This window comes from Notolepis coatsorum (genome assembly GCF_963971535.1).
Source record: "Notolepis coatsorum genome assembly, chromosome: 2".
NCBI classification, from domain to species: Eukaryota; Metazoa; Chordata; class Actinopteri; order Aulopiformes; family Paralepididae; genus Notolepis; species Notolepis coatsorum.
This window is the reverse complement of record NC_140166.1, coordinates 149305951-149318981: the sequence shown is the minus strand read 5'-3', so window position 1 is coordinate 149318981 and position 13031 is coordinate 149305951. Positions and strand designations below refer to the sequence as shown.

Here is a 13031-nt window from a genome sequence, read left to right as displayed (position 1 = left end):
TTTTAATAATAAATTACAATTCAGTACATTTATATCTGTGTTAATTTGTTACATTTAGTTTCACTAAGTTAGGAAAGTCAAGCCTGATGTTGCCTTGCACAAAAGAATGATCCCAGTCTCTTCCACACAGTGAGGCATACCGTTTATTAATTGAACAATGGGTATCGGATCGGTACTCGGTATCAGCCGATACCCAAAGCCCAGGTATCGGTATCGGGACTGAAAAAGTCAGATCGGGGCATCCCTACTGCAAAGAGAATGTGGTATCCTACATCCTACTAGTAATTAGGCTGATAGGTTGATATACTCTTGAATACATACCAGTTGAAGAGGATTCCTAATATTATTAAGTACTGTATACGCTTGACTATACTACTTCCCTTAAAGGTAGAATCTGTAATGCCTTCAAACGGCATCTTCTTCTTGTTTTGGTCTGGCTCCTGGGTTGACGTCACTTTAGTTTCCCGCGAGGTCCACCCACATAGGGATTTATCATTGGGAAAATGTATTATCGACTATTGTAATAATTCTGCCTCATGAACATTGGCAAGCTTTCCATTTTTGCACAAAATGAGTTCCCTTCTATCACTAACATTATTGTTTAAGCATTTTTGGTTGAAATAAAGTTAGTTATAAGGTTTTTAATTTGTCGTTAAAAAATAACTACACTTACCAGTAGAACGCCTGTCGCTGTCGCCCAATACACCATTGTGTAGTTCCTCATTGAACGAAAACATAAACGTTATTTTGCTACCTTTACGATTAATTGCAATTTTTTTGTGGATGAATACACCAAAGCTACACCATGCCTGTGTTCATGCTTTATTTGTTTTAAACGAGACGATTTAAAAAATGGGTCCATTGGAAATACATGGCAATTTCAAGAGGGGTGGACCGTGCGGGAAACAGCAATGACGTAACCACTACACCTCCCTATAGCAAGAAGGGTCTCCTTCGCCTGTAGAGGACGCTGCTTGACAACATCACAGACTCTACCTTTAAAGAAACAATATACAGTATCCGTACGGGCACATGTTTCTGTATCAGACCTGTAGCTGCATGCAGACGCCTCACGCTAGAACACACACTCTTCCTGCTTTGCCTTTACACTCAGTTTACACTTTTGTTTTAACGTGTACACACACACACAGGTAGGTGATGACACTGGAGTAAATGGTGTGGAGTCTGGACCGTGGAATTGTGTGTCGTCTTGACTTTAATGGTTTTGAATGTAATATGAGAAAAGGAAAATATTGGCAGCGCCGGCCTCTTTTAGTGTTCTGCCTTCTTGGCACGAAAATGCGTTTTAAAATGTGAGCAAATGTTTATGGATTGTGCTTTTCTTTTTTTTATATATATATATGTTTTTGTACATTACCAGTGTTCTGCGTTATAATTGTCTTCGTTCTAAGGCTTTGTTCAGACTGCAGACAGGTCTCATTTGTTTCTCCGCTACTTGATGTCCAAGACATCATATAGGCGTCAGTCACTACAGTACATACGTTTGCGATGGAGATCCACCATCATCACCCCAAAGTGCCAGGAGACTATTTATTTCAGCGTCTGTCCCACAGACCGCTGTCCCGTCTTGTCCTCCGCGTCCATACCGCTCTGCCGATGCACTTTAGTCTCGCTCTGGATTTGAAATATGATTTTAGAGCGGCCCGACTGAGACGCATCTGTAGAAATCCGATTGGAATCTCATTTCAAACCCCCTCCAAAATGTGGTTTGGATCCGATTTAGCAGAAAGTCACATTTGGATATCCAAAAAAAAAAACAGATTTGGGCTGGCAGTCTGAACAAGGCCATGAGCCTGGAGCACTATGGCCTACCGAATAGGGTCTGGAACAGCCTCTTACTCTGGTGCAATATATTAAATAAAATGGTTGGAACTCAATTCTGGAGTCAGGCTACTTTTTTCAAACACGTTCAGCATGTGGGTTTCCTTTTGCATAGATATACTGTAGAATGAAACAAGAAAAACATAGAATTTCTGATTTTAGAATTCATTTTTTTTTATTTTTCTTACTTGAATTTAAAATATTTCTTTGTTACTTTTGGTCCTTCATGAGTTGAATGACCGTTCAACACAGAAAACAAATCCATCGTATCATTTATAAAATGCATGGGTATCAAACTTAAAATTAGATTTTTTTTATTTGTACTTAATTAATGAAAAGTAAATGATAAATGATGATTACATTCCTACAGTCATGGAAAACCTGGAAAGGTCATGGAATTATATTTCCCCGGCGTGGAAACGTTGGGAATAATACATGACCACCAGGGAGTTTTCAGGCTCGACCGCTAGTATGGATTCAGTTGCTTTTGAAAGATAACCCAAATAACACGTTTTCTGATTATAGGAAGTCCAAAGTGATAACTGCAGCTAATTATCTAGCTGTGGTTGGATAATAAAGTTGTCTCCTATTCTATTTCCATTATATTCCATCAAAACAAGACCTGGAATATTCATTCGTTCAACAAACAATGTTACATTTTAAAGTTTTAAATTATAAATGCAGACTGATAGTGATCCTGGAGTGATCAGTAAATCATGTGCAGTGCAGGAAGTAGGAACTCTGTAGATATGCCCGTTACCAAATGAGAGTCGAAACGATTTGCAGGCTGTGGATGAATAATCAAAGCAGCATGCTGCATTTTATTGTCAAATAAAAGGATTTATTATTTTTTGTGTGTGTGTGTGTGTGTGTGTCCCACAACAATCATACAAACGGCGGACGGCTGGATTACGTCTGTGGACTTCACGGTGCTTTAGACTGAGGGCAGCTCTTGTACATGTACAGTATGCACCTACATACTTGGCGTCTCGTTAGACTTCAACAGGGTATTCCAAGAAGTAAGATCACACGGTAAGCCAACGGAAAAGACAAAACAACAAAGAACGGAACGACTACTAAATTCCTGTTCATATAAATATTCACTATAACAGACAGGCACCACCAACTCCAGTCGTCCTTCAAATCGACACAATACTTAAAATACCACATTTAAATCCAGAACATAAGAATGCGGCAAAATCGTGCAGATGTGTGCAGTAATTGTACCGTTGGATATACTGTTCACACACTCTCCAGTCCGCTTCCTGGATTACCCCACCCCACCCCTGTCCTCCACGATACACACATCAGCATAGTTCTCGAACCGGGTCGGGTGTGTGTGTGTGTGCGCGCGCGATGTACGGGTGAACACAGGCACTTGGCGGCGTTGAAAGATCCCAGCACGGATATTCACGGACGTTGGATCGGTCTCTATGGCAACAGACTCCCCATCCTTCACTGTGTAACCGAGGGTTTGATGCCAGAGAGGACAGATAGACTCTCTTACCGCCGAGGCACTTGGGAGTAAACGTGGAAAGACAGTTGATGTAGATACTTAATTTACAGGCACTTAAGATACTACGTGTTAGTTTTCTTTGAGAATATTGGTGTATATAAAAAAAAGAAAAAAAGTTATCCTTCAGTTAGTCAAATAATACAGATAGAGGAAAATCCCAAAGCCATCATAATTTATGTAGAATCCTTCTGCTGAACTCCTGTAATCAATATGGCAGTGATATAATTACAATAAAATGTAGCACACAACGTAACAATACATATACAATTATATATTTGGTTTTGGTGGCTGCAAAACAATCTGATATTGTAATGCGTACTAGATTAAATTGAACTGTACATATAATAAACTGACACAAGCTAGACTCTCCATTGTCTGCTTGGTGTACAGTAAATATATATTTTTTCTTTTGTTCTTGGTCCTTGAAATTCACAGCAGAGAGTTGTATAATAACATTTCATCATGCAGCTGTACATAAAAATGTTGCCACACTTATCTCGTGTAATCACCTTATCCAGCCCTGGACTGTGTTTTCCCAAAAGCAATTGAGCACTAAATTAATCGTTGATGCACACAGATGGAACATTACATTTAGTGCTAAGAGACCCGGTTATTGGTGGTTATAATAATCCCAGATACAGCCCCTCGTATATCGATTTGTTAAACGTATTTACATTCATTTAATGCATACTGTATCTTTATTACATTTGTGTGGGGGGGGGGGGTTATGGAAGCTTGTATAACAGTTTGATAATGTCTTCAGTAGCCCTCCCTTCGGTGGGACTCGTCCTGGCTTTGGTCCTGCTTCACTTCTTCAGTCCATGATAAATAGATAACATATTGAGGCTGCACACATGGTATGTCCAACAGTATTCTATCAGCGTAACTCTGTTGTGTAAGATCCACAACTCTATGCTAATCCCAACATTGCCCCATTTGACTATGATATCACTATGTAAAGAGGACTAAGAGGGGGGTAGATGGCACTCACCCCTCACAGAAAACAACAGACGATGTATTAACCCTTTCACTACCACACTACAGATGGCTAACCCTTTGTCGTGTGGCAGTGAAAGGGTTAACATTCCGTATTGTCGCAGTGAAAGGGTTAAACCATTTGGTAGTGCGGCGGTGAAAGGGTTAAAATTACATTTCTACATGTTTCTTTTTAGTTTTAGGGGTATAGTAAGATCAATTGGTAAATATCCAATCTAAGCCCTCTCTTTTTAACAGATGTGGTAATAAACAAAACAAAAAAAAACATACAAAGTTTGTTCCACGAGAAGTTCTATTTACACAGCAACGGAATTGTGTAAAACGGGACAACTAAATCGGTAGCATTTTCCTGTCCCCCCGTACCTGCTGAATGAGAACGTCTCTCGTCGACTGAAAAAAGGTTAGCTACCATGTCTCGTCTCCTCGTAGTTCCTAGTGTTCACGGTGTCAAGACCCACGGTCACCTCAGTACTCGTCCGCCTTGGGAACACCGCAAGGGTAGCGCAGCGCCAGCTCCTCCACCTCGATCACCTCCACCACCAGGTTGCGGATGGCCTGGATACAGTCTACGGGCCCGGGGACGGGGGAGGGGGCCTCCACGGCCTGAGCGGCCTCCATGGCGGCGGGCTCAGGGGAGGCTGAAGCCTGGGTGTCGCCTGACGCCACCTCTGGAGCCTTCGTCGGGCTCTCGCTGGGCTCTGATTCTACGTCTGCACCCGCTGTGACCTCCTCCCCAGCACCGGGGTCTTCTGTGGGGGCCTGAGGCAAGACGACGTCTTCACTGGGACTCACCACCGGGGAGGTCCCTGCGGTCGCCACCTCCGCGGCGGGGTCTTCGTCCGAGCTGACGGGCGACTCGCTGGCCCTGACGTCGTCGTCCTCCGAGTGGATGGAGGTGGCGGAGCGGTCGTCCTCGCTGCTGGGATAGTCTCTGGATCCCTCGAAGGACTCCGGGTCCGAGGGGCACGAGTCGGTCCCCACCGACACGTTCAGAGACGAGGGGTCGTCCAGCGTGGCGACTCGTCCCAACGGGGCTCCGTCTGGGGGCGCAGTTACAGGCTCTGCGCCACCAGAGGGGGCTTCTGACTCCGCTCCAGCACCGCTCTTGCACTCAGGCACACTTGTTACATATCTGTCAGTGGTGATCACTGTAGTTACGCTCACAGGCCCTTCTGTGGTGGTGTTTACTGTAGTCGCACTCGTGGGTTCTTCTTTGGTGGTGTTTAGAGTAGTCGCGCTCACAGGTTCCTCCTCTGTGTTGATTACTGTAGTCACGCTCATGGGCTCTTCTTCTGTGGTGATGACTGTAGTCACGCTTGTGGGTTCTTCTTCTGTGGTGATTACCATAGTCACCGTCACAGGTTCCTCCTCTGTGTTGATTACTGTGGTGATTACCGTAGTCACGCCCACAGATTCTTCTTCTGTGGTGATGACTGTAGTCACACTGGCAGGTCCTTCCTCAGTGGTGGTCACCGTTAGCGGAGCCATGCGTTCTGCGACTGCATCTACTGGAGTTTGTTGGACCACGTGTTCAGGGATGGGACCGGGCCCTGGGACAGGGGTAGCAGGCGGGGTGGGATCAGGGACTGCTGCTGCTGCTGCTTCTGGAGCATCCACCTCCACCTCCACACTTGCTACAGCACTGGGAGTTTCCGGCGAAGCTGCGTTCTGCGTCTCGGGTTCGACGGATGTCTCTACTGTTACCGTAACGACGGTCTCTGGAGCGGCCGGTGCGCGGACCTCCTCCGTCTCCGCTGGGCCGGCTGCCTCAGGCAGGGCTGGGACGTCCTCTTTAGGGGTCCCGGTGGGAACAGGCGTAGTACTCTCCGCTGCGGCCTCAAACACTTCGCTCTGCACCACCTCCTCCTCCTCCTCCTCCTCCTCCTCCTCCTCCTCCTCCTCCTCCTCCTCCTGTCGCGCGGCAGCGACACCAGCGGCCTCCATCTCTTCCACCTTCTCCGCTATGACGGCCGCCACGATGGCCGCCGCGACCGCCTCGGCTTGGGCCAGCGGCAAGTCGACCTCCTCAGTCGTCTCCCGCGGCGGCTCCTCCGTCACGGCCCTGAGGGGGGTCATCTCCTCCGGGGGGGCCGGGGCCGGGAGGCCGTTGGCCACGAGGGGCGAGGCCAGGTGGGGGGAGTCCCGGTGAGGGGAGCCCCGGGCCGAGCACCCGGGCTGGGCTGGGCTGCCCGGCGTGGAGGACAGGCTGGAGCGACTGGACTGGCTCAAGAGGTCCCTGCTGTCGGTGAACAGGTTGTGCTTCCTGTGGTTGGCAGCCTCCTTCACCACTAGGGGGCAGAGGAGAGAGAGAGAGAGCAATGGTTAGGTGGTATGATCACAATGGAACGCTTTTATCAGGGTTCCCACTAGGGCTGCACATTCATCGGGAAAAAAATCACGATCTCGATTCATGGACCTATGCAATCTCATTTCTAAATTATGATGATTTTTTTAATAAACATTTTATATATATTTTTTTTTCTTTTTTTACTTTTTACTTACCTTTTTTAAATGATGACGATTCTGACTCGAGTTATTTTGTATGTTACAAGACACTTACAAATTAAATTTAAGTCAAGCACTTTCATATATGTTATGTTTAAGTTTAAGTCAAGTGCTAGGTTCGATCCCAGCGCTCCACATTGCTTTCAGTTTAGCTGGTCGTTCATACTAATACACATTGGCCGTATTAGGGGGTGGGAAACTGATGGGTGGGGATCGGGCGTTGTGGACAGCGACTCCAACAGGTCAGTTGGTGCGCCTGCGCAGTAGAATCAGGAAGTGTCGGGGGCAGCGTGAGCCTCCCACGCGTTACTCCTCACCACTGAGAGATCAAGCTGCGCAGGTGAAAAGATGCGACTGCTGTTACCTCAAGTACCGGAGGGGACTTGTGCTATGTATGACTTAGTCCACATTGCAGCCGGCTTGTGGGAGGCAAGAAACAGCGTCCGTGACAGGGGAGGGTTGAATTGGATGATACGAAATTGGGATGGGAGAAAATATAGAAAATGGGAGGAAAAAGTGGATAAAAAAAAAAGGTTTAAGTCAAGTGCTTTGATATGTTATGTTTATTTTTTTGTTTTTTTTATATATTTATTAGCATTTTACAGCTTTTTCTGGCCACGCAGGCCGATAGAGGAGAGAGGGAGACACGGGAGGAGAGGTAGGGAAGTCATGCGGCAGATGGTCACCGGGTGTGGGAACCGAACCCGGGACGACCGCTTGGCGACTCAGCACGCTATATGTATGTTATGTTTTAAATGCAGTTTTTTTATTGAAAAAAAATAATCAAGGACCTTGTGCGAACCCCGTTTTTATTTATCATGGGGAGGTATGCTTCTTCAACATGGCCCTGCTTTACACACACACACACACACACACACACACACACACACACACACACACACACACACACACACACACACACACACACACACACACACACACACACACACACACACACACACACACACACACACACACACACACACACACACACACACACACACAGAACAAGCTCAATTTCCTGCCTCTGGATATGGAGCAGTTCTACCAGAGCAGTTGGGGTTTTAATGCCTTGCTCAAGGGTACTTCAACAGTTGTTCTTGAAGGGAGAGCATTACTCATTCACTTCCCCTCACCCGTTGTTTTGCCTGCCAGCTCAGGAAACTAACTGGCGACCTTCTGTGGGCACAAGCCTTAAGCCTACTGTTTGCCCCAGTGTGTGTATGTGTGTAGGTGTGTGTTTCTGCGTGTGTGTGTGTGTGTGTGTGTGTGTGTGTGTGTGTGTGTGTGTGACTGTGTGTGTGTGTGTGTGTGTGTGTGTGTGTGTGTGTGTGTGTGTGTGTGCAGACCAGGCTGCAGAAACAAATTAGTGGGGGGGCATAAAATGTTCTCGGGGGGGCACAATGGTTTTTCAACACAGGTTCCGTTTTATACGTTTCAGCTGGGACAACGGCGCTGTGGCTTGCTTGGCGCTGCCCATGGTGCTGAACTAAACAGCAGAGAGGCAATTGAAAAATCAAATTTCTCTATCTTAAGAACATTCACTTATACAAAAACAGACTGAACGGATATATATAACAGACCTGCTGGGGCAGCGGACTGAGAGCAGGGGACACAGACAGGCTGGATAAGATGGTCAGGAAGGCCAGTAGCGTGGTTAGGGTGTAGCTGGACGCCCTAGCGAGGGTGGCGGAGAGGAGGAACCTTGCTAAGCTCCAGGCCATCAGGGAAAACCCCTCCCACCCACTATACACAGACTTGGCTGACAGGAGGAGCATGTATTGTTATAGGCTCACACTACCTAAATGCAGCACTGAACGGCACAGGAAGTCCTTCATTCCGACAGCCATCAGACTATACAATGCATCACTGTGCCTCACTGCATCACTGAGCACAGAGTGACAGTTACCATCTTCCTGGACTCTTACTTTTTAAACAGCACTGTGCAATATTACACCTACTGTAGACTTCAGTATATTTTTACTGTATTTATTTACTGTATCTTTTATTCTATTTTTATTCTATTTCATTTTATTCTATTCTTAGGCCATTTGTTTTGTTATTCTTATTCGTGACTTGTTCTGTCTAAATGTTTGATGTTGAGTGATTTGCAGTGTCAAATTTCCCTCAGGGTAATACATTTCTATTCTATTCTATTCTATATCTTTGAAAAGTTTCCATTTATTCAACACTTCTGAATTCACTGACAAACTGAACTGAACTGACAAAAATAAGGTGCATAAAAAAGCAAACAAAATTCCTCCACAGGCTACTCACCATCATTAGTAGAGCGGCAAGCGGCGTTTGGGGACAGAGTGAAATCTTCTTAAAACACTGCCCCTCCACTCATTCCTGAACTTTTTTGTTAAGTCCTTCTCAAATGCCAACTGAATTAAATTGGCCTTGCGTCGATGAAGCATACTAAGGCGATGTTCTGTAAAGATGTTCTTGAGGGTAGAAAACGAATTCTCACAGAGTGCCGTGCTAGCTTCAGTAGTGTTGTTGTTGACATCAGTGCCCACTAGGGCTGTCCCCGACTAAGCATTTGTATAGTCGACTTTGATTGACACATTTTTTATTTTATTTTTTTTTCAGGGTGGGCACAGCTGACTCAGTGGGCGGGCCAGGCCCCCCAATGCCCGCCCATGGCGCCGGGTCTGTGTGTGTGTGTGTGTGTGTGTGTTGCAACTGCTCCCCAAAGTCATTCTTACTTTAAATAAAGAATGTGTTTTTGTGTCAACTCGCCTGGTTAAATAAGCGCATAATATTGAAGTTACATAACTTTACAGCGGAGAGAGAGAGAGAGAGAGAGAGAGAGAGAGAGAGAGAGAGAGAGAGAGAGAGAGAGAGATTGAAGCGGCCTGTTGGGAGTCCATTCAGCACTGAGGAATGATGCTGAACACACACTACGTTCACCTCGGCCTCCTTCTACCATCACTGGTGAAGAAGAGCTTCAGGCAGCTCTAGTTACATAACTAGTGAGGAAGATTTGCCCTGACATCCAGTAGAAACTAGGGCTGTACCGAATAGTTCGAAGCTTCGAAGCTTCATTCATAACGTTGACATTCTAATTCTAAATCAACATACATTTTTTTTTATAATAATAATAATAATAATAATACATACCAGGCAAACTACAGTAATCAAAATGACAGTAATCGTTGTTTGCAAATTTCGCACCACATATCAGGCATAGGCTACAGGTTAGTCATGAAAGCAAATTAATCTGTCCACGCTGAATTAAACCCTCTATTTCCTCAGACTTTCCTTTTTTTGGATGTATCCATGGTTAGCTTACTGGGGGGTCGGAAACTCAACATTAGCCACATGCAGACGGCAGGGAGAGGCGCGGGGTGTGACGTACTGTATATTTTAGTTGATGAAATATTTTTGTTGACTAAATATTTTAGTTGATGAAATATTTTTTCATTTCAGTGTCACAGTATGACATCGATCTCCAAAATAATAATAATACAAAATAAAAAAAGTTACAAAATATATATATATATATATTTTTTTGAGGCCCCTCGTCACTAGAGGCCCACGGGCCACGGCCCAGTCGTTAATCCGGCCCTGAGTAGAACCAGTAGAACCTCACCTCTAGTGACCTCCTTGTCTAGTGTCTGCAGTAGAACCAGTAGAACCTCACCTCTAGTGACCTCCTTGTCTAGCGTCTGCAGTAGAACCAGTAGAACCTCTAGTGACCTCCTTGTCTAGCATCTGCAGTAGAACCAGTAGAACCAGTAGAACCTCTAGTGACCTCCTTGTCTAGCGTCTGCAGTAGAACCAGTAGAACCAGTAGAACCTCTAGTGACCTCCTTGTCTAGCGTCTGCAGTAGAACCAGTAGAACCAGTAGAACCTCTAGTGACCTCCTTGTCTAGTGTCTGCAGTAGAACCAGTAGAACCTCACCTCTAGTGACCTCCTTGTCTAGCGTCTGCAGCAGGATGCCTTCATACACGTTCTCCACGTGGACGAAGTTGGAGTGGTCAGCATAGATGAACTGATCGAGATCCTGGAGCGACTATCAGAGAGAGAGAGAGAGAGAGAGGGAGAGAGAGAGAGAGAGAGAGAGAGAGGGAGAAAGAGAGAGAGAGGGAGAGGGATAGAGAGAGAGAGAGAGAGAGAGAGAGAGAGAGAGAGAGAGAGAGAGAGAGAGAGAGAGAGAGAGAGGGAGAAAGAGAGAGAGAGAGAGAGAGAGAGAGAGAGAGAGAGAGAGAGAGAGAGAGAGAGAGAGAGAGAGAGAGAGAGAGAGAGGGAGGAGAGAGAGAGAGAAAGAGAGAGAGGGAGAGAAAGAGAGAGAGAGAGAGAGAGAGAGAGAGAGGGAGAGAGAGAGAGGGAGAAAGAGAGAAAGAGAGAGAGAGAGAGAGAGAGAGAGAGAGAGAGAGAGAGAGGGAGAAAGAGAGAGAGAGAGGGAGAAAGAGAGAGAGGGAGAGAATAAGGACAAGAAACACCATCTGCTGCCTGCAAGAAATGGAATAGGGCTAAGAAGTGTGTGTGTGTGTGTGTGTGTCTGTGTGTGTGTGTGTGTGTGTGTGTGTGTGTGTGTGTGTGTGTGTGTGTGTGTGTGTGTGTGTGTGTGTACATCAAGGCCATCACTAGCCATTTTCCCCTTTATGAGAGGAATACAAGAGGACAGAAAATGTGTGGTTGTGTGTGCATGTTTGTGAGTCTCCATGTGTGTGTGTGCGTGTGTGTGTGTGTTACAGTGGCTCACAGATTTGCATGTGGCGGCCAGGTTCTTCTTGATGTGAGGCAGAGTGATGGCCACCAGGCCGTCCTGGAAGATCCTCTTCCTGACCGTGCTGCTGTCATAGTCATATTGCTGCAGGAAGAGAGAGAGACATGCTGGTTGTCATCATGTCCTCTTAGCCTGCAACGGCCCACATGTCTCGAGGACGATGGTGTCTATCTGATGGTTAATATCATTTTACATTTACATTTACATTTAGTCATTTAGCTGACGCTTTTATCCAAAGCGACTTACAAGTTCTGTACGACAAGACAGCAAGAAGGGTACAACTCTATCAGCTGAGTAACAATGTTCATCAAGTGTTGCGTGTTACAGTGTAGGTTAGTTTATTAGGACAAGTGCATGACAGTAAGGTTAGTCAGGGTTAGATTTTTTTTTTTTTTTTTTTTTAATCATTTCAGATAATGGTTGAAGAAGTGAGTCTTTAGTCGACGGCGAAAGATTGGACGGGATTCGGCTGTCCTAACTGGGATGGGTAGTTCATTCCACCATTGTGGGGCAAGGACTGAGAATAGGCGACTTCTCTTTGATGACCCTCCGGGAGCTTGGATAGGAGTAGGTCTGAGGCGGCCAGAAGATGCAGAGCGTAGGGGTCTTGGGGGTGTGTAGTTAGAGATAGAGACCATTGACCGGAGGTAGGCGGGAGCGGTTCCCTTTGCCGCACGGTATGCTAGGTCGAGGGCCTTGAAGCGGATACGTGCAGCAATGGGGAGCCACCATGTTGACATGGTGTCTATCTGATGGTTGTACTTAGGTTGTACTTTAGCTTGTAGATTGTATTGTATATTGTATAGTGTTATTCCTATTTTACTACCGTTTTACTGTATGAAGCACATTCTCAGGGGCTCATACAGAACCAAGCATTTCACTGTAATGTACATGGACTTTTTGTGACAAAAAACAAACTTGAACTTGAAACTTGGTTACTCTCATTATTGACATGGTGTCTATCTGATGGTTACTCTCTTGTTGACATGGTGTCTGATGTTTACTCTCTTGTTGACATGGTGTCTGATGTTTACTCTCTTGTTGACATGGTGTCTGATGGTTACTCTCTTGTTGACATGGTGTCTGATGTTTACTCTCTTGTTGACATGGTGTCTGATGTTTACTCTCTTGTTGACATGGTGTCTGATGTTTACTCTCTTGTTGACATGGTGTCTGATGTTTACTCTCTTGTTGACATGGTGTCTATCTGATGTTTACTCTCTTGTTGACATGGTGTCTGATGGTTACTCTCTTGTTGACATGGTGTCTATCTGATGTTTACTCTCTTGTTGACATGGTGTCTGATGGTTACTCTCTTGTTGACATGGTGTCTGATGTTTACTCTCTTGTTGACATGGTGTCTCTCTGATGGTCTGACCTTGAGAACCCGGAGTTTGACCTTCTCCATGGCAGAGCCTGCGTTGTCTGGGTG

The 13031-nt window shown here is 45.6% G+C and overlaps 1 protein-coding gene across 1 annotated transcript in view; it reads right to left on the bottom strand.

The window, feature by feature from the left end:
• Positions 1–2086: 2086 nt before the first annotated feature.
• niban1a (niban apoptosis regulator 1a) overlaps positions 2087–13031 on the bottom strand; it is a 134110-nt gene continuing 123165 nt past the window's right edge. Inside the window, exons 11-15 of the mRNA XM_084308343.1 lie at positions 12978–13028; positions 11576–11683; positions 10771–10882; positions 6248–6642; positions 2087–6202 (exon numbers count right to left, since the gene is read on the bottom strand). Coding sequence (XP_084164469.1) covers positions 4820–6202; positions 6248–6642; positions 10771–10882; positions 11576–11683; positions 12978–13028 — 2049 coding nt within the window. The 3' untranslated portion in view covers positions 2087–4819. The remainder of the gene's footprint in view (positions 6203–6247; positions 6643–10770; positions 10883–11575; positions 11684–12977; positions 13029–13031) is intronic.